General features: G+C 53.2%; 1 protein-coding gene across 1 annotated transcript; it reads right to left on the bottom strand.

The window, feature by feature from the left end:
* Positions 1-837: 837 nt before the first annotated feature.
* On the bottom strand, positions 838-21,632 carry LOC117645004 (bromodomain-containing protein DDB_G0280777-like). The gene is made up of 7 exons (XM_034384874.1): positions 21,479-21,632; positions 5,814-5,915; positions 5,224-5,436; positions 4,643-4,902; positions 4,003-4,387; positions 2,869-3,138; positions 838-2,578 (listed from the first exon to the last, which is right to left on the bottom strand). The coding sequence occupies exons 1-7, from the start codon at positions 21,494-21,496 to the stop codon at positions 2,246-2,248; spliced, it is 1,581 nt and encodes a 526-aa protein (XP_034240765.1). The 5' UTR covers positions 21,497-21,632; the 3' UTR covers positions 838-2,245.
* Positions 21,633-22,354: the final 722 nt, after the last annotated feature.

Here is a 22,354-nt window from a genome sequence, read left to right on the forward strand (position 1 = left end):
GCATCCCTACAGGAGGCTACATGGTTTCCTATAGTATGAGAAATTGGGCGCAACGAAGCACTCAGTGTTTTCGGTCTCCGTCCCTTTTGATAAATGTTGAAATATGTGTCAGCCATCGAACTTTCCATGAGGCCGGCCAAGTTTTGCTATCGATTTTTGCTAGTGGAAAGTTAGCGCGTCGTAGCTTGCAGTGTAGCAGGCAAACTTGACGGCGGAGAGTGCACGGACCGTGCCAGGGAATGCCGCACCACGGCGACCGGGCCCTCTCGTATCCGGTTTCCGGCTGGTCTCGCCGCGCTTCTGGTCGTTCTAGTCACAGGCCTGCTCCACGTCTTCATAAGCGGCACGCCGGGGCACTTTATGGCTGACTCGGTATGTACGTTTTAAAATTTGCCGCCACCTCTTATCTTCCGCGGCAATTTACTCTGGTTTCCGTTCGTTTTAGAGTTGCGCTCTAGAAATCCTAGTCCAGCAGACTGATTCCGAGTGCGAGAGAGACAGAGCGACGAAAATGACTCTTGGAATAAGTGTACAGGTGCTGGATGGGTGGCCTGCCCTCCCGGCGCTTCTTCGCGCACTTCCGCTTCACGCTCTGAAGTACTGCGAGCAGTTGGACTCAGCAGACGGCGATGCAGACATCAGATTTTCTTCAATGTCAGATTGTGGCAAATGCCTGTAAACGTAATTTGTCATATGGACCATTATTGTCATTTCATTTTTGAAGCACTCGCCCCCCTCCCCTTTCCTCCTCTTCATCCACCCAACAAGTTCACTTTCCAAAATTTACTTTTAACATTCTATTCTGTTAGGAGAAGGAGTGGATAAAAGAAACCCATGCTATTTATAAAAACGTTTATTTGTACATGTACCTGTTTATGAGATACCTAGTACGTACATGGTACGCATACAATACAGGCATGAAACACTTATTTCATGTTTACATTAATTTTTATTTATGTTGTAAACAAGATAATTTGTATCAGGGATGTACATTTTACAACCTGCACAAAATTTGTTGAATGGGTAATTTGGCCTGATTACAGAATTTTGAGCTGCGCAAATAACAATACACAGTTGTTTTTATGCAACCGAGCGAAAATGAAAATGCAATATTAGAAACAAGAATTCTGTCATGGAATTTTTTTATGAGCCTGATTAAAGGCTATGTCAGAATTGTGATTTAATAAAAGTGAACGATAATTTCTCGTAGTGCATTAGAAACTACATTCAAGAACACGGTCAAAAACACACAAACACTTAATGCTAATTATAATATATTTAAGAATGAATTGCATCGACCCTAGGTAACTATGTGGGATCTGATTTTCATGCCGAGCCACAACAACTCTATCTTCCATCGATCATTATAATAATTTGAAAAACAAAGAAGACGAAACCAATCAAACAAGAGCCAACTCAATTGGTGGAAAGATAATATGTCTCCCGTGATGCCCCGCGCAGCAGTGGACTCGAGCGTGGAGGGAAGGGGTGAAATTAAAACGATTTAAAACTAAATTGAGCATTTCTCTGATTGCACATGGGGCAGATGAGATGTGCAACGAGGAGGGCACTTCATCGAGAAAGGCGTCTCGAAGTCTACTGTAAAAATTTGTTGTCACTTTATGACAAAGTAGTGGATGAGTTTTTCATCAATGACTCATCCTAAATTGAGGACATTTTCATGAAATCTCCCATTTTTGCTGTCTGTGCGTAATATAAAACAATATCATAAACTGGTTTGATGACATTTTTGTAACGGAAATTAGCCTTCACATTGTCATCAAGTGGCAACCAAAATTTTCAGTGTAGCTTCGCGCCTCTGTAGTGCTGCAGGGGGTGCATCCCGGTGCACATGGGGGAGGCCATGAAGGAGGCCATGAAGGAGGCCATGAAGGAAGCCATGAAGGAAGCCATGAAGGAAGCCATGGGGAAGGTCATGGATGCCACCAGGAGGTCCGCGTGAGACTAGGGGCGGTCCGGCCGGAGTCGCGGCCCCGCCGACACGCCGACAGTGTCCGCCAGACGTCACGCGGCATCGCGTCGAGGCCAAAATAACCGGAGAGCGGATAATTTAGCATCGAGACGTCACCGACGCGGTGGAGGCGATAGTGGGTGCTCGGGACTGGCCCGGCTGGTCCTTCTCAAGCCCGGTGCACTTGTTGAGCTGGGCCGGTCACCCAGTGTGCTCAGCACTTGGTGTCAACGTGCGCGCCGCCGTGCCGCCGTGTCGGGCGGCCTCAGGGCTTCAGTTCCCCGCCGCTGCCGCCGGCGCCGCGCTGGCGTCGCTCTTGGTCGACGTCGACGGTGCCTTGACGGCGACGTCCTTGGCCGCGGCGCCGCTGCTGCGGGACGCCCTGAGCGCGTCCACGGACACGCTGTCCAGCTCGGGGTTGATGTCCTCCTGGCCTCGCGCCGGCAGGCCCCGCAGCCCGGCCAGCACCAGCCTGTTGCGGTTCACCTTCTCCTTCTCCGCCTCGTCGCGGAGGTTCTGCAGCACCGACGACTCCTTGGAGTTGATGAACACGGACAGGTTGGGCTGGGGAGCCGTGGACTGCACGATGCCCGCGGGGTTCACCGCCTGGACAGAAAGAGGAGTGTTTGACTGCATGTTTGGTATGCGTGGATAACGGATGTTCAAGGATCAAAAGAGGCCAAGACTGTGTGACGTTTCCGTTGCGCCGCCCACCTCGCAGTGGCGATGTGACACTCGGTGACACTGGCGTCTCTCGCCGGGGGAAGGTCAGCCGGACGCACCAAGCGCCGTGAGGGTAGGCAGCCCAATGTGCTCCCGCGAGTTGGGCTGCCTACCCTCACGGCGCTATCCTGGCTTGATTGGACTCTAGGCTTGGCTTGCCCATGCCCACGTACCTGCGGGGGCTGCCTGTTGCCGAGCTCGGAGTCGGGGTCCTCCGGCTGGTAGAAGAGCGACTCGGGGGAGGCCACGGACGAGGGGAACTCGAGGATGGTCACGAGGTTGGCGCCAGGCTTGTTGGGCCCGCCGGGCTGCACGGCCTGGGCCTGCTGCTGCTGCTGTTGCTGGATGGGTCGCTGCGGCGGTGACTGCAGGGGCTGCTGGGGCTGGCTGTGCACGGTCTGGTACTGGAAGGTCTGGTGCTGCGGGCTGTTGATGGGCTGGAACTGTTGCAACATGATGTCCATACGTCAAACCAAGGCATCAATCATGTCATAAAGAAACAATAGAGGTAATTCTTGACACTATTTGTTTTCTATTCTTCGCAAAAGACGTAATAGAACAAATTTTTTCTAAGAATCTGTCATAGGGGACAACCACCTAAATTAGATATAAAATTATGGTTCGAAATTGCAACGTGTTTTGATTGCGCACAGGTTGTTGGAGTTCAAAACTTATCTCTAATTTTATTATGTAATGAGTTTGATGAATGAAGAGCGAATCCCACTTTACAGTACGTAATCGTCACTCTCAGCAACAATCATGTAACCTTTGATCTGCTTCAATACGGCATGAGGTGACAGAAAGATACGATAGCAAGACTAATTATTTTCCTCTTACGACAATTGCTTGAATTTTTATCAATATAAATAAAAATAGTCAATCGACATCAGGCCCAAGTTTGGCATGACATTTTCTAATTGGCCTCTCAGAACCTGCCGTAAAGAGTCCCAAGCCAAGATTTCACGCTCCATTAGAGTGATTAGGGTTCCATAAGAAAACTTGGACTTGTAGGCTTATTACAAAATGTGGACTTAAATTCAATTTTTTCTTCGATCAAATCTTTGTACCAGAAACAATATAAACAGATTTTTTTTTTAAAATTTAAACTGAATGGAAACATTACTTATGAAGTCCCTTGTCTCTGCTGGTAAATACTTACTGTGTTCCAAAAAAATTAAAAAAAAAAAAGATAGTTTTGTAAACATTAGCGGAGTTTCATGTGCTTTTCTCCACCGTTGAAAGTCTTATGACTGCCTGTTACAATTTAACATACTGAGTGAGAAAAGTTGCCTGCCTGCTGGGCGTACCTGGTACTGGGGACGGGGCTGGAAGTGCACCTGGAACTGCTGCTGGGGTTGTTGCTGGGGCACTTGCTGAGCCTGCTGCTGAGGCTGCTGCTGCTGGAACTGCTGCTGGGGCTGTTGCTGTTGGAACTGCTGCTGCTGGAATTGCTGCTGAGGGGCCTGCTGCTGCTGCTGCTGGGGGACCTGCTGGGGCTGCTGCTGAGGCTGGAACTGCTGCTGGGGCTGGAACTGCTGCTGGATCTGAGGCAGGGGCAGTCTCTGTGGGGCGAGCAGTTGCTGCTGGTCCTCGAAGCCAAACCCGTAGTACTCGGGCGCCAGGGCGGGCTGGGGGTTGTACAGCGGCGCGTCGGCGTAGTAGTTGTTGGCGAAGTAGTTGAACACGGGTTGCCTGTGCAGGAGTGAGAACGCGTCAGCTAGAGCTCGTGGCCAAAATTCTAGATGCGTTTTGAGCTCCAGAGTCGCTAAACAGGACTCGAACCGAACGTCTGACCCCATCAATGGATTCCTCGTCCGGAGATCAATCCATTTGGCGGGGTCACACGTTTGGTTCGAGTCATGTTGAGCGACTCCGGAGCTCAAAACGCGTCTTGGCCACCGGCGCTGATCTTCTGGCCGCGGTGCTCTGTACACCACTCGTCCTTACCTCTGCGGCTGCAGCGCTGTGCTGAAGGGGTCCAGGGGCACGGCGTACAGGACCTTGATGGCGAAGGGCTGGGCCGGCGACAGCACGGTGCCGGCGGGCACGGGCGCCAGGACGGTGCGGATGGCGAGCGGGGCGGCGGCGCCGTCCACGCCGTGGACCACGATGAAGGAGTCGGGGAACGGCACGGTGCTCTGCAGCGACGACACGTACACGGGCTGGCGCAGCTCGACGCGCACCGCGCGCAGCGCCTGGGCCTCACCCTGCAAAGCGGCAAGCGGCATCGTCGAACGCGGCTCACGTTGCACAGTGGGCCAGAAGGCCGGCGGAGGCGGCCAAAACTCCAGACGCGTTTTGAGCTTCAGAGTAGCTAAATGGGGCTCGAACCAACAAGTGACCCCCACCAATGGATTCCTCGTTCGGAGAGCAGTCCATTGGTGGGGTCACACGTTTGGTTCGAGCCCCATTTAGCGACTCTGGAGCTCAAAACGCGTCTAGAGTTTTGGCCGCCTCCACCGGTCTTCTGGCCCACTGTGCGCTGAGGGAACAAGTAGCACACCAAAGCAAGTGTCTGGACATGGTACCTGGTTGTAGCCCGAGACGGTGGCGTACGGGATCTGCGAGTTGAGGGCGGCGACGCGCACCTGGGCCTGGCCGATGGCCTGGCCGTCGCGCACCACCTGCAGCGAGTCCTGCGCCACCACCACCAGGGGCATCTCGCTGAGCGCGCCGGGGGAGCCGCACGCGCGCTCCGCCAGCAGCAGCATGGGCTGGGCCAGCGACTGGCATTGCTGGGCCTGCACGGGGAGGGAGGCAGGGCGTCAGCCAACCCGAAAAGAAATTTGGGGGCACACTGGCGAAACTGAAGCGTAACTGCATGCAGGCACAGTGGGCCAGAAGGCCGGTGGAGGTGGTCAAAACCCCGAAAGCGTTTTGAGCTCCGGACTCGCTAAATGCGACTCGACCCGAACGTGTGACCCCACCAATGGATTGCTCTCGAAACGAGGAATCCATTGGTGGGGTCGCACAGTCGGTTCGAGTCCTGTTTAGCGACCCTGGAACTCAAAACGCGGCTAGAGTTTTGGCCGCCTGCACCGGTAGTCTTCTGGCCCACTGCGCCTGCTTACTAGTTTTACCTGCGTGCGCGCGGTTCGAACCCGCGCCACTGACGTACCTGAGCGTTCCGGCCGACCGGCTTGGCCACGTAGTAGGGCTGCGTGTTGTACAGTGTGTAGGCCGACGCCCGCAGCGCCCACAGCGACACCAGGGCCGCCACCTGCAACAGCCCGAGCGGGAGACTTTTAAAGCGCGCCGCCATTTTAGATGCAAATTCACCCCGCCCTCCGTTTTAGCCGTTTGTTTTGTCATTAGTCCAGTGAACAAGACGTCAGTGCCGCGGCATGCCGGTCGCTGCAGACTGATGCCGAGAGTCCGCGTCCGTCGCTCTGTCTCTCTCGCACCTATACGGGACGCCCCGTGAGGGCGAGAGGGATAGAGCGACGAAAACGACTCTCGGAATCAGTCTGCTGACGAGATCGCCGACGGGCCGCGTCGTCGAAGGTCGCGGCGCTGATGGGGGGGGGGGGGGGGGGGGGGGGGGGGGGAGGGGGGGGGCAAGGGGACAATTGGCCCACACTTTGCTCCTGTAAAAAGGCAACGAGAGCTACTTTGTCCCTCCCTCTCTCGGGCCGGCTCCGGATCCGCCACTGGCGGCACTTAATCGCGCGGAATGGTTGAACGCCGCCCTGTCGTCGCTCGCCTCTCTCTCTCTCTCTCTCTCTCTCTCTCTCTCTCTCTCTCTCTCTCTCTCTCTCTCTCCCTCTCTCTCCCTCTCTCTCTCCCTCTCTCTCCCTCCCCCCTCTCTCTCTCTCCCCCCTTCTCCCTCTCTCTCCCCCCCCCTCTCTCTCTCCCCCCCCTCTCTCTCTCTCTCTCTCTCTCTCTCTCTCTCTCTCTCTCTCTCTCTCTCTCGGCGTTGATCCGGTGCAGCCCGCTGCGTAATGGAAGTAATCGGTCCGTTAAGCAGGCGGCCGAGGCGAGCAGGTCGGCTGGCGCCCTCTGCTATTTCAGCGACAGCCGAAAAGGAGAACTTGTGTTCCTCGTTCGAGGGGGGAACAGTTTCCCCATTCATTGTACAAAATTTGGACACGTTCCACATTCCTGTGGCAGAAAAAAAAACGCCTGTCAGTGCGTAGGCAATTCGTAAGAGGATAACTGCAGATAACCTCCATGGAGGTGGACTTTGCTGTCCGGTCGTAGGAACCAGTGGGTATCGGATTTTCGATTGCAGCTATCGAACATTTTAACTTATCGAACAAAGCTGCACTGGTAAAACTAGTAGTATTACCCTCTATGTATTTTCAAGCGTAATCAGGTTACGCTTGAAATCAAGCGTAACAGGCTCATCCGCCAAGATTCCCCCAATCTAAATGCATGGGGGAATTTGTAGAGTATGCTTCATTTCAAGCGTAACGTCTTCAAGCGTAACTTTACGCTTGACTCAAGCATAGAGTTACGCTTCAGTTTTACCAGTGTGGATCACCACAACAAAGTAATTTTTTTCCCGTGTGAACTCTGCCGAACTAGATCTATTCAAAACGCGGACTGGTTCAGTCGGCGTCCCGTCCCGAGTCGCCTCGTCGCCTCTCGAGTCGCGGCATGATGGCCGCGGCCACTGCCCTGTCCCCCAAGGAGTCCCGGAGTCCCCAAGGAGGCGCGCGGCCACGATGTGGCGGTGAAACCGAACCCCGCCGGACGCGTCCGGACGGCCGGGTCGGAATTGGGTGAACCGCTACAAACGCGGACCACCATTGTTTGCAAATTGCAAAGCCGGCGACGGGCGGCAGAAGGACCGGCCGGGTCGGGTTAGGTTCGGGCCACTGGGGGAGGCGTGGCGGGGCGGGGCGGGGCGGGGCGGGGCGGGAGGGGCGTTTGGCCGGCCGGCGCCCGAAGGTGGGCAACCAATCAAACAACAACCCCCCCCCTTTCCCCCCTGCCCCCGTCAATGAGGTCCAAGCGGGGCTTTAAACTCCAGGGTCACGCTGCCGGCCGGCGGAGCCACTGGTTTCAGACGCCTCTATGGGAAATTGAGAGGCAGGTGGGCGGCGAACATTGGGAGATAAAACTACAGAAAAAAATTACGGAGCAAGTCTGGTCAAAAATTCTCCTGGACACTCCTTTTCGAAGGAATACCTCTGTACCTTTGTTTTCGTACACGTTTTACATAAGTTCAACAGAAAGTCACTCGGTGTCGCCATGTGGCGGGGGAACCCGGCGGACCTCGATCAGACCTCATTCCAGTCGCCCTTATCGGAGTCACCCGGACTTGCAGTCTCTCTCTCTCTCTCTCTCTCTCTCTCTCTCTCTCTCTCTCTCTCTCTCTCTCTCTCTCTCTCTCTCTCTCTCTCTCTCTCTCTCTCTCTCTCAGGATCATCGTCCTGCTGGACGACGAGCAGACCGCACTTTAGGTACGCGGAATCCACAGCGACCCTGACCCCGGACCACGCGGGTCGCGGCCAAAAGTGGCCTAGCATCCAGAATGCGGATACTATGCGAAATGTATCGGTACGCATTAGCTTGACAGCGGCGCTAATTCGGTCCGCAGGCTGATTTCGAACAGTGGCGGTTCGTCGCTGTGTCTCACTCGCTCTCCCGGGGCGTGCGGTAGGGGTGCGAGAGAGACGGCGCGACGAAGACACCATTCGGAACGACTCTGCTGCTCCATTAACGATTAGGACGTTAATTATCGCAAGCTGCTGGAGAGGCTGCCGGCTGCAGACTGATTCCGAGGGTCTGCCCTGTCTCTCTCGCGCCTGTACGGCACGCCCCGTGAGGGCGAGGGAGACAGCGCGACGAAAACGACTCTCGGAATCAGTCCGCCGGTCCATCCGTGACACACCGAGGCCCGGTCCGGCGAGCGGCCAGACACGAGTTCATATTTTTCGCAGTGAAGGCGTTTTCGCTGTTTTCCCGCCCATTTCCGCGTCTAGGATGGAAATCGATCACAGAGCGGCGCAGAGCGGAGCAGAGCGGCGAAGGTGGAGATGGAAAAAGATAATCGGCCGTCTTTTTTTCTGCCACCCTCGTCGCTAGACGCTGCGGACGCTCCAGACGCCTGCCCACCTGTCCTACGGAAGGCCAGCCACTTCGGCCAATCAGAGGCCGGGCAACGAAGAAGCGATCACTGGGAGAAAAAAAAGCGCCGATAGAGTACGGTCAACAATTTGCCTGGACCGCTCGTACTTGCTAACCATGGAAGTTCCGTACTCGTTTTCCGTACCCGCTCACCGAGAAAATATATCCCACAAACTATTTTAGACCTTACAAAGAAAAGAAGGTTGTCATAACAAAGTATTTTGAGCATACATACGTAAGCTCTCAAAGAAAATACTTCGTAATTTACGAACTATTTCTTCGTATAACAAAGTGAATTAGTTTGCATTATGTATGCTCAAAATACTTCGTAAGGTTTTAAGCGTTCTCACATGAGTTTACATAGAACACGCACGTTCCACAGGGCCAGATGAACGGCGCAGGCGGCCAAAACTCTAGACGCGTTTTGAGCTCCAGAGTCGCTAAAAAGGGGACTCGAACCGAACGTGTGACCCCACCAATGGATTGCTCTCCGAACGAAGAATCCACTGGAGTCCCACGCTCGGTTCGACTCCAGGTTAGGGACTCTGGAGCTCAAAACGCGTGTAGAATTTTGGCCGCCTCCACCAGTTTTCCAGCACAATGTGTTCAGTGTACAATTTTACATGTTTCCGTACCGTATTCTTCGGTCCATTTTCCGCGTCGAAATTCGAAATTATTTTTCACTGTGGAGCTGGAGCGACACGAGGCAAAAGGAGAAGGCGCCGTGTTTGCGGAGCGTCAATGGGAGGCAGTCATTTTCGTATGAATGAAATAAAAAGGATGCGCTGCAGCACGACTGCAGGCTGATTCCGAGAGTCGTTCTCGTCGCTCTGTCTCTCTCGCACCGATGCGTGACGCCCATGAGTGCGAGAGAGATAGAGCGACGAGAACGACTCTCGGAATCAGTCTGCTGCATATCAAATCCGCACCCGGCGATTCATTCGTACTGTAATTACATGAGAACAGTCGCCGCGGCGCTGTGTTCTCTGCTCGTTCTGAAATAATAATGCACGCCGTGGCACACGCAGCCGCGTGAAATGGCTCAATTCTTTTTTAATGAAGCAATCAGACAAAAAAGATTGCATTGTGAGAGGGACGCAACACTGTCGGCCTCTGATTGAAGAAAGAAGCAAATAAACTGCAGCGCAGCATTGCTGGTCTCGGCGTGTGTGGAGGTGGCCTGCACACTGAGAGTCGTTTTCGTCGCTCCGTCTCTTTCGCGCTCACGGGGCGTTCCGTATGGGTGCGAGAGAGACGGAGCAATGAAAACGACTCTCGGAATCAGTCAGTAGGGTCGGGAGCGCCTGTGAAGTCGAGGGTAGGCCGCCCCGTTACGCGCACGTGCCGGGCGGTTGGCCTACCCTCGCCCTTGCAGGGGCTCGACGAGCGAATGGGCATGTTTAGCGGAATTCTACTGCGGAAACATGAATACTGGTGAAACTAAAGCGTACTATTGCCCTCTGTTTTCAAGCGTAATCACACTGAAAATCTACCGGCGTGACTTCGTGCCGCTGCAGGGGCGTGAATAAAGTGTCAGGCCATTAAACGGCATGACACAAAAGTCACGCCAAAAATCGGCGTGACTCAAAAATTCACGCCAATTTTTGGCGTGAATTTCTTGTCATGCCGCTTTTTGGCGTGACTTGCCTCAGAAAACGCGTTGTCAATCACGCCAAATGAGGGCGTGACTCACATGTCACGCCGTTTTTCGGCGTGAATTTCGTGTCACGCCAATTTTTGGCGTGACTTTTTGTCACGCCATAATTTGGCCATGTGTCCGACCATTACGTTTTCAGTGCAGTTTACGCTTTAAATCAAGCGTAACAGCTAGCTCAACCGTCAAGATTCTCCCTGCTTGACTCAAGCATACAGTTACGCTTTAGTTGATGTGCATGTTCATGTGGCTGTAAGTATTTGTGAATGTTGATGTGGATGTGGCCTTTGATGTGGCTCTTGATGTACATGTTGATGTGGGTGTGGGAGTTTTGAATGTTTATGTGGATGAGTTCATGTTGATGTGGCTGTGGGTGGATGTGGATGTCGAGGGGTCATTCAAGAGATCTTATCTGCGCGTTCCCCCCAAGACAATCTTATCTTGAACGCAGGCAAATTTCACTCAGTTTGATCATTTGATACAGCCACAAATCAATATAATTTGTGATTAAATTCACTTATTAAATGTGAAGTTGAAAGATCAAAGAAACCAACAGTGCATGCAGAAATATATTCCGCTTACTCTCGTACCCATCCCAAATGGTCAAACTGAGTGAAATTCGCCTGCGTTTCAGATAAGATTATCTTGGGGGAAACTCCCAGATAAGATCTTTTGAATAGGACCCCTCGATGTGTTGACGCTGATGTGGCTCTTGATGCTGTTGCTGGTGTCGCGCCCGTTTTCTCCTCCCCTCTTATCGCCGTGCAGATCGATCTGCGGCCACCCCCAGACCCGACCCAGACAGTGCAGCACACGCGCGCAGGTGCAGTGGCGGTGCAGGGAGGGGAAAGGAGGTGAGGGAGGGAGCCGAATAGGGGGAAGGGGTATGACCTTAGCAGGGGGTGGGGAGGGTTCGCGCTAAGTTATGTCGCTCCGCGCGTCAGGGGAGTGGAGAGGGGCGGAAGATGCAGACGCCGCCGTAACGATTCTCGATGCTCATTAATGTAACGCGTGACGTAATTCTCGCGGCCTGCACTGGAAACTGGGGCATGCGGCGCGGCGACTTCAAAGCGGCGGAAGGAAAAACGATTTGGGGGGGGGGAGGGAGGGGGAGGGGTGGCAGCTGCTGCTTTCGTCATTGTCGAGCACATGACGAACTCCAGCTTGGTACATAGTCCTTTTACAGGTGTCCGGTCGAAGCATAAGCCCCCATCGATACAGCTATCGAATTCAGCCAGTCGATTTTTTCCGTGTCGACTGGACGACGGTGGATTAGAGGAGCGACTCCTGGAACGAGCGGCCGCCTTGGTTCTCCGATTCCTCGATTCTTTCACCGTGATACGGTCGCCAAATTCGAACACGCGAGCCGGCAAGGCTGGGCCAGGCTGGGCATTCGGTAGCCCCGGGCGCACGCGGCGCTTTTACAGGCCAGCCCACGAGCCCGGCAGCGCACAGTGGGCCAGAAGACCGGCGCAGGCCGACGAAATTCTTGACGCGTTTTGAGCTCCAGCGTCGCTAAATGAGACTAGAACCGAACGTGTGACCCCACCAATGGATTGCTCTCCGAACGAGGAATCCATTGGTGGGGTCACACGCTTGTTTTAGGTCCTGTACAGCGACTCCGAGCGACTCTGAAGCTCAAAACGCGTCTAGAGTTTTGGCCGCCGGCGCCGGTCTTCTGGCATAGGTAGCTGCAGGGACAAGAAAGATTGGCTGGGTCATTAACACCTCGGCGATCGCCTGGGTCGGTAAACTCGCGACTGGAAACACGGCCAGCCGCCCACGCCCACGCCCGCCCCACCCCGCCCCACCCCGCCCCGCCAGAACCGAGATTATCGCTTATAATCATATTGTGTGCTCAGCACGCCCACTCGACCACCTGCCGAGAGCATCACTTCCACATTTTTCAAATCCACTTCCAACTTAAGAAACCTGGGAGATCGGTACAGGGCGAAAAATAAGATTGCGCCTGGCTGGATTGCAGACGCACTGTGAAAATTTTACAGGTCACTCGGAGACAATTTGGAGACTGATTTTCCTTGCAAGAATGGAACGAAACCAGTTGATGACATTGTTGTCACGCCTTTAGTACAGGAGCTTTGATGAAAATGTCACCATTTTGCGACGACATTGTCAACCAGTGTTGCGTCATTAAACTGACAACAAATTCTCACAGTGTGGGTTGCAGATGTAATGCGATTCTAATTGTGAGAAATCGCGTGTGCGGTCGCCATGCAAAAGTGCGGCGGATTCGCTGGATCGGCTCGGCTTGCGTGTACACTGTGTAAGGGCCCCTCATGAATTCACGGCCATAAATAATTCTTCGAAGTCGTCCCTAATTCAGCGCGCGGTCGTGCAGCGCGGCCGGCCTACACTTCACAGTGGGCCAGAAGACCGGCGCAGGCGGCCAAAAGATCTAGACGCGTTTTGAGCTCCAGAGTGGCTGAATGGGACTCGAACCGAACGTGGAACCCCACCAATGGATTGCTCTCCGACCGAGGAATCCATTGGTGGGGCCACACGTTCGGTTCGAACTCTGTTCAACGACTCTGCACGCTAAATGCCTATCGACTTTTGCTCCATAACTGTTGCCCTATTTGTGCATATTGAAGATATAAACAAATTTGTATATATAACTTGTAATTTTTGGAACAAGGAAATAAACTATAAGGATTAAATTCACTTGTCCCAGGTAAAGCAACTCAAGTCAAAAGAAACAACCTCTTTTTTTTTGGGTGTGGCAGACGCGAGCTCTTGGGCGCCAGACCAGACCAGACACTGGTCCGAGCGAAGGTCTAGGTTAGGGTCTCGGTCTAGGACTCGGCGCGTGAGGAGGAGGAGGCGGCCAACCGGTTCGCTCCGTACCGGCACTGGAAGCACATGGCGCGGCAACACTACTGTACGGACCTCGTAAATTTATACAGCGCTTCAACCCCACGACACCCCCTACCCCGTTGGCGCGTAAAATCAATAATTTATTGTTTCGGTTAAAACGAAATAAATATCGAGGCTGTCAAACGGCGGACCTATCTTTGGCGCGGCGGTGGTGGGCAGAGTTTATGGGGCCAGATGCCCTAGGACACGGTGGGACCCCGCGTGGGGAGGGGCAGCTCAACGGACGTCGGTTTGGTGTCGACGGTCGAATTTCCGACGAAATTTCAGTCAAAATCCTGAAGCTGACTGACGTCATTTCGACCGCTCGTTTCAGGTAGATCGATTTTTGAACGTGCAGTGAAAGCATCTGACTTATTCAAAGAATGTGACGTCACTTCGTTTGAAGGTGACTTGTGTCACGTTCGTTTGAATATGATGTCACATTCGTGTGATTATTGATCCGTGTTCAAACGAATAATGTGAAATCCCAACTTCCGGCCGTGCCACGTTCCAACGAGACATTGTATCGAAACGAACGTGACAAAGTTCACATGCAAACGGACATGACGTCACAGTTGAATAACAGTGTGGAAGCACCGTTGCAGAGTGTTCCTTTTTTCGGCACATCCGGGCCTCGGAGGGATTCTTCTTGTGATGGTCCATAATGTGTTTCTGTAGTTCGCGAGGCAAAACGGTCAAAGACGCGGGGCCCCGCGCTCGGAAACCTGTTGGACAAGCCGGCGCAAGCCAGGCACGGGGACGGGCAAGGGAAGGCAGCCTCCAAGGCAGAGCAGGGAGTGGCAAGGGACGAGCAAGGGGCATTTTTGCAAAGCATCGAATTTGAAAAGTTGTTCATCATTTGTGTGCTGAGCCAGTCACAAAGTTTTTAGGTTACGAGACTAACGTAGTTCTTTTTCGTTGGATTACTTTTTTTTACCGTGTAGCTGCCTTTTTCCTTGCCTTTCCTCACCTGTGCAGTCCGAGTGCAGCCACAAAGAAGCTTAAATTCAAAAATGGCTCATAATCTGAGAAAAATATTCAAAAGAGCCAAAACAAACCAGCAAATTAAAAAAAAAAAACTCAACGAAATTAAAAGGAACGACATCCAAAAAGCTAATAGCGAAAGCACCACTGAAGAATTTTATCAGAAACCGTACACGTCCCGTTTGACTTCAATTTGGCATTCTCATTGCTCAGTGTCTTCATTCCGATTTGACCGACGGCCGGGCCAACAGCCAGCCAACTCCCGGACAGCTATGCCCAAAATAAAAACCCCGCCGGCGAAAAAACAAGGAGCGTGGGACTGTACTTCGCACACAGATTCGGTTTATGACGCTGAATGGAAGATGAGGGGGCACCGTTACGCTCTCGTAACATAAACCTGCAGACTGATTCCGAGAGTCGTTTTCGTCGCTCTGTCTCTCTCGCTCCCAGACGGGGCGCCCCGCGAGGGCGAGAGGGACAGAGCGACGCCAGTTGGTTTACGGCCTGCAGCGACGCCCCGAGCGGCAAGCCCGGCAAGCGGCACAGCGAGCCGCTCGGCCACTTGTCGACTTTCGGACGGACGGATCGACGAAGACCTTTAACTGGTTCATGACCACGGCGAAGCGCGGCACAGTGGGCCAGAAGACCGGTGGAGGCGGCCAAAAAACTAGACGCGTTTTGAGCTCCACAGTCGCTAAACAGTACTCGAACCGAACGTGTGACCCCACCAATGGATTGCTCTCCGGACGGGGAATCCATTGGTGGGGTCACACGCTCGGTTCGAGGCCCATTGAGCGACTCTGGAGCTCAAAACGCGTCTAGAGTTTTGGCCGCCTCCACCGGTCTTCTGGCCCACTGTGCGCGGGGAAGCATTGCTCCTTTTTCCTGCCAGTGTAGCGAATGCGAGCGGGCGCTGCAGATGAGTGATGCAATCCGGCGACCGGGTCGGCCGACCGGACTTTTTGGCGAAGGGCGGACCAGTTCATTATGTCAACCAGTTTGTCCTGTAATTACTGCTCGTCGTAAAGTTTTGTTTACAGTGCGTTCCCCGAAGCAAAACGCCGATTCCCCGGATGGCCAACCCGTCCCGTCCGGACCGGCACACTGATCCCGAGAGTCGTCGCTCTGTCACTCTCGCACCTGCACGGGACGCCCCGTGAGAGCGAGAGAGACAGAGCGACGACGCTCGGAATCGGGACGCAGTACGCGGAGCTATTCCGTTTAAATACAAAAGGGGTGCCATCGACCTCGGGTAACGGCGAGCAGGCCGAGCAGGCGGAGACGCGCGGTCGTAAGGCGACTCTTGTTTCGAAACTGGTTCAATGTCACCGAAAACAGGCGCTGAATGATATCAAACGACAACAAGGGAAACAGCAGCAACAACAAACCTGGCAGGCACATCCCTGCGGCGGCTGCGGCGCGCGGAGTGAGTCACTGCGTTGCCGGGCCGACCGAGCCCCCCTCTAGCGCACGCTGTCGAGGGGGTAAACACTTCACGAAATCGTGTACAGACTACTCGGTACTACGCTGTATTACGGGTGTATTACACGTGTATTACGGCCCTGAAAGGCCAAAATTTGGCACATTTGACCCAAAACTGGTATACGATCACGTGTATTACGCGTAATACACGGTTTTTGTGTACAGGGTATTACGTGAGTGGTTACCCCCTCGCACGCTGTGCTCCCACCGGGTAGCAGGGCTGCCACACTTGAAAGAGTTCAAAAAGTAATGGACCCAGAAACTTTTCAAAACCTAGCAGAAATTTTGAAACTGTCAACGGATACAGCTAGCAGGAGTATTTTTGGAATCACACTGTGCGAAAAAACCACAGTGAATCCCGTTAATTTTTTTGCCGGGATTTACTGTAGTTCAGAACACAGGATTTACCGTGACTGGCTACAGTATCTACTGTACCTGGTACAGGATATTCCGTACTCCACTCCTGTGGTACAGTAAATCCCGTACAAAGTACAGTAGATCCTGTTAAAAAGGTACAGTAAATCCTGTACTCTGAACTACAGTGACAGCTGTACTAATCACTACAGGATTTACTGTGATTTTTTCCCACAGTGCAGGCGGCGACGAGACAAAGCCAACGGTGCCAGTTTCGAGAGAATCGGAGAGGTTCAGACCCAGGTTCAAACCCCCGTCTGGATTCGATGTCCCGAACCTCGACCAGCTCCCATTGATGACACCTAATTGGTCATTTTTAACCTTCACAGTTTAATTTTAAAATTTTGTTCAAGTGCACTGCAAAGCCGGTGGTAAGTTTGCTTGCCACAAATTCGGCAAGCCGTCTTGAATGCCAAAACATGGCAAGTTTGTCCTGAAAATACCATCCAGCTTGCCAAAATTTGGCAAGCTTGTGAGGATTTCTGACCAAAGCTTGCCAAATTTTGGCATTCAAAACGGCTTGCCAATTTTGTGGCAAGCAAACTTACCACTGGCTTTGCAGTGAGCTCCCATTGATGACACCTAATTAGGCATTTTTAATCTTCATAATTTAATTTTTTTTGTTCAAGTGTAAGTGCTCCTCCCTGAACGCCACCACGGGCCTGGATCTGCATGTCCGGGACAACACCGTGTTCTCGGGGGTCAACGCCTCGGCGGCGAGTTTGCAACAAATTGGCGTAATAAGGACACCGGCCGGCGATGGAGAATGCCGTCATTATATGGCCAGGCAAGGCAAGGCTCGGACGTCCAGGCCGCCGCCACGCCCACTGCGAACACGGACACCTCACCTAGTCGCAGTGCCGGGCCGCAAGGCCGGGCCTTACCAGCGCCAGATGACATAACTTGCAGTTCGTTGGTGTTTGTTAGATTTGAGGGCACTTTTCCCGACAGTCCCCCGTGCAACGACCTCAAGAAGGCGAACTGTTACCAACAAGAAAAGCACTGAAAAACCAAACGTGGTCTAGACCACACCAACTGGGTCAAATGGGTGCCGTTTTGACCGCATCAGTTGGTGTGGTCTAGACCACGTTTGGTGCGAAAGACCATACCAGACGTGGTCTAGACTACACCAAACGTGGCCAAACGTGGTCTAGACCACACCAACTGATGCGGTCAAAATGGCACCCATTTGACCACACCAGTTGTGTGGTCTAACCACGTTTGGTTTTTCAGTGAACAACAAACATTTAAACGAAATTGCAAAAAAGGTGCATCTTGAAGATCGAAAGGTTGGGTTAAGTTGCGGATCGCCGCCGTGCATGTTCACGACTCGCGCCTAGTCCGAGATTTAGCCGGTGGGCGCGAATTTCACGGTCGGCTTGTCCGCCTGGCGGCCAGCGCCTAGAGCTAAGGACTCGCTTTCGTCGCTCTGTCTCTCACGCACCTGCACGGGATGCCCCATGAGTGCTAGAGAGACGAGCGACGAAAACCAACTCCGGGACGGTGTGCTGCCAGCCGCGGCTTATCGCCGTGAGGATGAGGCTGGGACGAGCCCCGCACGGAGCCTCCTCGCCCTGCAGACTGATTCCCGAGAGTCGTTTCCGTCGCTCTGTCCCTCTCGCACTCATGGGGAGTCCAGTGAGGGTGCGAGAGAGACAGAGCGACGACTCTCGGAATCAGCCTGCTGCTCGCTCCCTTTTTGCAGTAAATCCGTCATTCCAGTCGTGGTTCGCACGTCAAGTCGTCCGCCGAATCAGCATACAATGCCTTCCGCCCCCTCCCCCCCCCCATTCCCTTTCCACGCTCTCACGTTGTCGACCGATTCCGCGCATCGTCGCTCTGTCTCTCTCGCACTCATGGGGCTTCCTAAGTGGGTGCGAGAGAGACAGAGCGACGGGCGGAGTCTGTTTCCAGCCCGCCACGCCCCGCCACGCCCCCGGTGCATGGCTCTGTCTCGCTCCGTGTCGGCCGGCCTTTCAGTGTCAATGTCTTGACCGCCACCCGTTACGTCAGCGACGTCAGCCGTGCTCCGCAGGGGGCATTGCCTGCCCTGCCTCGCGCGAACAAGAAACAAAACGTCTCTTCTCTGTGATGATGGCCGGCGAGTTTAGGCAGAAATTTGTGTCATAAGAAAAAAATTGTAGTGTTTACGAAAATTCTTTGAATCTACGATTAAAAAAATGGTCAAAAATACCCTGCTGGCTCCATTAAACGTTTCGTTTCGCATTAATTTTCCTGAGCGTTTCCTGAGTGTTGGATGGTTTCCGGTTTCCTTTTACGTTTTCGCCATTATTTTCTCTCTTAAATCTGCGATGCAATTTTTTTTACAAAGGTTACGTTAGGTTATAATAGAAGCATCTGCATGGTCGAGGCATTTACGAACATAATTGTAATTAAAGAGACCTCTTTAATTTTACAAAACGAAAGCAACAAGCTTCCTGAAATGGTAAGTACCCTTCTAACACTGCAATGAAACACCGCCCCATTATGCAAAAATAAAGAAGCTCCTTTGAAAAAAAAAAAAAAAACTGTTTGGTTCCGCGAAGATGAAGGTAGTTACCATAGAACCAACTAATGTGAATTCAATCGTTTGAAAGATAACTTTGTCACGCTCATTTGAACACGACGTTGACATTCGTTTGACTTTTGATCCACGTTCAAACGAATGAGACACCCTGATCAAACGGCCGTGGAGTGTCACGATCGAGCGAAATGTGACGTATCCTATTCGAACGAGCCAGACAAAAGTCACATTTTGTTGACTCTACAGTGTAGGTGCCACGGGGACGTCTTTTCGTTTAAATCGGTGCCCAGCAATTAATGGACCAAGTCAACGCCCCCGCGGCCTTGTGGAAGTTCTCACCGGCCGCACGACAGCGTGCGCGTCTTCGTTAATACTCGTTTCCGCGCGCAGCACATGCTCCTGGCTTCTTACTCACAAGTTTTGGTCTTTCCTGTATCCCGAGTTTTCGGCCTGAACGATGTGCGGTACGACAAAAGCAAACGACTCCGAAAAAAAAACTTCCTCTAAACCTTAGGAAGTACTCTCAGCATATGTATTGCACATACATACGTATTAAAGGTACATAGTATTTAGTTTGTTACAGGAAGTAACAGTTCGTAAATTACGAAGTATTTCCATTGTAAGTTCCTTATGCTCTAATTACTTTGCCATGACGTTTTTCTTTGCTTGGCCTACAATAGTTTGTGAGGTTTTCGAGAGCAAACATCCCAAATTATGAAAAATTCTACAAAATTCAAAATATTTTTCAATCTTAAAAGCTCACGAATCACGTATTTCATACATTTGTAGGGGTGTACTCCAAAAAAAGAAATGCGTTGGGCGTTCCCTTCCCTTGCAGTGGCCACGCCCTGCCGCTGTGTGCAGAGGGCGGCGGAGAACTTAGGGTATTTGCATGCCCGGAGTCACGCCACCCAGTTTGAGGAAACCTGGTCCTGTCCGTCCGTCCGTCTGTCTGTCCGGCTGTGTATGCCTGTCTGCCAGTCACCCAAACCGTTCCGCTAATCTGCAGCCGCGCTGCTCGAAGCCAGCCAATGAATGACAAACGTAAATTCATCGCCCGTCTGCAGGTTGCATCGTTTCAAATCATTCTGAGAGTGCATTAAATTGTTTTAAGGTGTTTCCTCGATTCCCCCCACCCCCATACCCCCACCCACAAACACGACCGATAAAAATGTTGGGAAGAAAAACGTTTTAGATCTATATCACCAGAACGCCTTTCTGACGACACTGAAAATTTTGGTTGTCACTGATGGCAGTTTCAAGGATAACTTTCCTGACAAGGATGCCACAAAAGCATTCGATGACATAGTTGTAATGCCCATGCAATAAGTATAGGAGCTATGATGACATTGTCATCATTTGCAAGTGGTGAAAAAGTCATCAACGATTTTAACATCAAGTGACAACAAATTTTTGCAGTGCATTCTCTTGATTTTATTTTTATTTCCTCACAAGCTTTTCGTCGCAGAGAGGAAAACAAAAACAAGACCTTGACGACGCCGGTGAATAAGAGTGGTCCTACGGGTGAACGCGTTTGGGCCTTTTCCCCCTTCGAGTCAACGTTCCGGCCGAGACATACGCCGGCCCGGCGACGGTCGGCCTCGGCGAGCCGAGCCAAGAGCCGAGTGGGACGAGCGAAACGGTTTTGCGAGGTGCAGCCCCGCGGTGCCACATTACATGTCCAAGTCTGTCACCAGGTCTGGGCCCGTTCCAAACAGTCCAACCGGACCTGTCCGGCCACACCGGCACATCGGCACACCGGGCCTGGCTGAGCCATGCCTGTGCCAGTGTGGCCGACAGTCAGTATGGAGTCGCGACGTCCCAGGAAAGCCATGAAGGCGCGGACGCTACAGAGGGCTCCTTCAAGACCATGTTTCTCTACGCGTGGCCTCGTGCGTGAAGTTCTCCGGACGCTGGCGAGTGCTACGTTAAGAGAGGACTTCAGATTGCACCAGAATCATTTATATGCGTGAGACCTCATGCAAGGTTCGCAAAAGATTGCTACGCCAAGGGGGAACTTCAGGATCGCGTCAGAATCATGTTCCTTGCGTATGACACCCAGCACGTTTCCGGACTCTGAGGAGTGCTACGCCAAGAGGGGACTTCAGATCGCACCAGAATCATGTTTCGTTGCGCACGGACTGCGACGTGAAGTTCAAGTACCTCTGGCAATTTTTCACAGGACAGCAGGACACTGATTCATGGGGCATTATTCTTCCACAAATTCACCAAGCGTGTTCCCGGCGTTCCGAGTGTGCTGCTTGGTCGGGGGCCGCTGCCCCAACTGACCCGCCGTGTACAGCCTCAGGCAAAAGTGTGGCACCACGACTGTGGTTCAGAATTGTTCAAGTCCTGTCAATATTTGAGCCAGTACGACTACAAATGAGCAAGTTCACGTGTTTCCGGTCAATTTGGCGGCTCTTGGCTTCCAGCCCTAACCTGCTCCGAGGAAAAAAACCTAGTCGCTGAAATGCCCTATTTGAACCAAACGTGACGCACATTGGACCAGAAGACCGGTGGATGTGGCCAACTCTAGACGCGTTTGGAGCACCAGAGTCCTTTAACAGGACTCGACCTGAACGACCCCATCAGTGGTCACTACCTCACCGATGGATTCATCGTTTCCAAAAGCAATCCATTGGCGGGGTCACACGTTCGGTTTGAGTGACACTACGTACAGCTCAAAATCCGTCCGGGTCCCCGCCGGTCTTCTGGCCTACTGTGCGGCGGCGGCGGTTGCACTACAAGGGTGGTGTCGGTGGTGTACGGGACTCACCAGGGCGAGGAGCTTCATGCTGACGAGGAGGTCGGCGTGCCGGCGGCGAGGAGCTCGGGACGAGTTCGGGGCGGGCACACGCACGTGACGAGTGTGTGAGAGTACCGTCACCGGGCGGATCCGCGAGATCACTAGCACCGCACGACGCACCACGCTGGCCACTTTGAGCCGGGCCGGCCGGCGCCCCCCTCCCCCTCCCTCGCCGGGCGGCCGCCCCGCCGCCACGGCCCACGCCGCCAGCAGGCGGAGAGTCGCTTTCGCCGCTCTCCCTCGCACTCATGGCGAGGCCGTTGGAGGTGCGAGAGACACAGAGCGACGAAAACGACTCTCGGAATCAGTCTGCAGGGCACCGGCGGGGACCACACCGCCAGGGCCGAGGGGGCCACGCCGGCCGCGCCGTTGTCGGGGTCCGGGACGACGCGTCCGCCTGCCGGCCGGCCCCGGCCGGCTTGCCCGGTCCTGCCCCGCCGGACCCCAGCGAGCCAGCGGCAGCGCGGCAGCCAGCGGCCGGGCGGAGGGCGAGGCTGAGGGGGAGGGGAAGGCCGAGGGCGGCCCTGGCCCTGGCGGGGCCCTGGCGGCCGGGGGGACACATGCCAACACACGGCTTGACCCGCGCAACCACGCGCAACTATTTGAATTTCGCGGCCGGAATGCCACGGACGGTCTCCAGCCGGATAACTCTGCAAAGAAATAACTAGCTGTTTTGCAGAATGGTGTACTCGTTGAGTACTACTATAGAGACTCACTGAGTTGTACTATTGATACTCATTGAGTACTACTGTTGATACTCATTGAGTTCTACTATTGATACTCATTGAGTACTACTATTGATACTCATTGAGTTCTACTATCGATACTCATTGAGTACTACTGTTG

This window comes from Thrips palmi, unplaced genomic scaffold, assembly GCF_012932325.1.
Source record: "Thrips palmi isolate BJ-2018 unplaced genomic scaffold, TpBJ-2018v1 HiC_scaffold_1, whole genome shotgun sequence".
In the NCBI taxonomy this organism is placed as follows: domain Eukaryota; kingdom Metazoa; phylum Arthropoda; class Insecta; order Thysanoptera; family Thripidae; genus Thrips; species Thrips palmi.

Bases quoted from the DNA above. Each gene is read 5' to 3' on its own strand.
- LOC117645004 (XM_034384874.1), bottom strand. The intron at 5,437-5,813 runs GTACGTCAGTGG...CTCCCCGTGCAG, and splicing joins CGGTCGGCCGGAACGCTCAG to GCCCAGCAATGCCAGTCGCT. The intron at 4,903-5,223 runs GTACCATGTCCA...GCCGCTTTGCAG, and splicing joins CCGTCTCGGGCTACAACCAG to GGTGAGGCCCAGGCGCTGCG.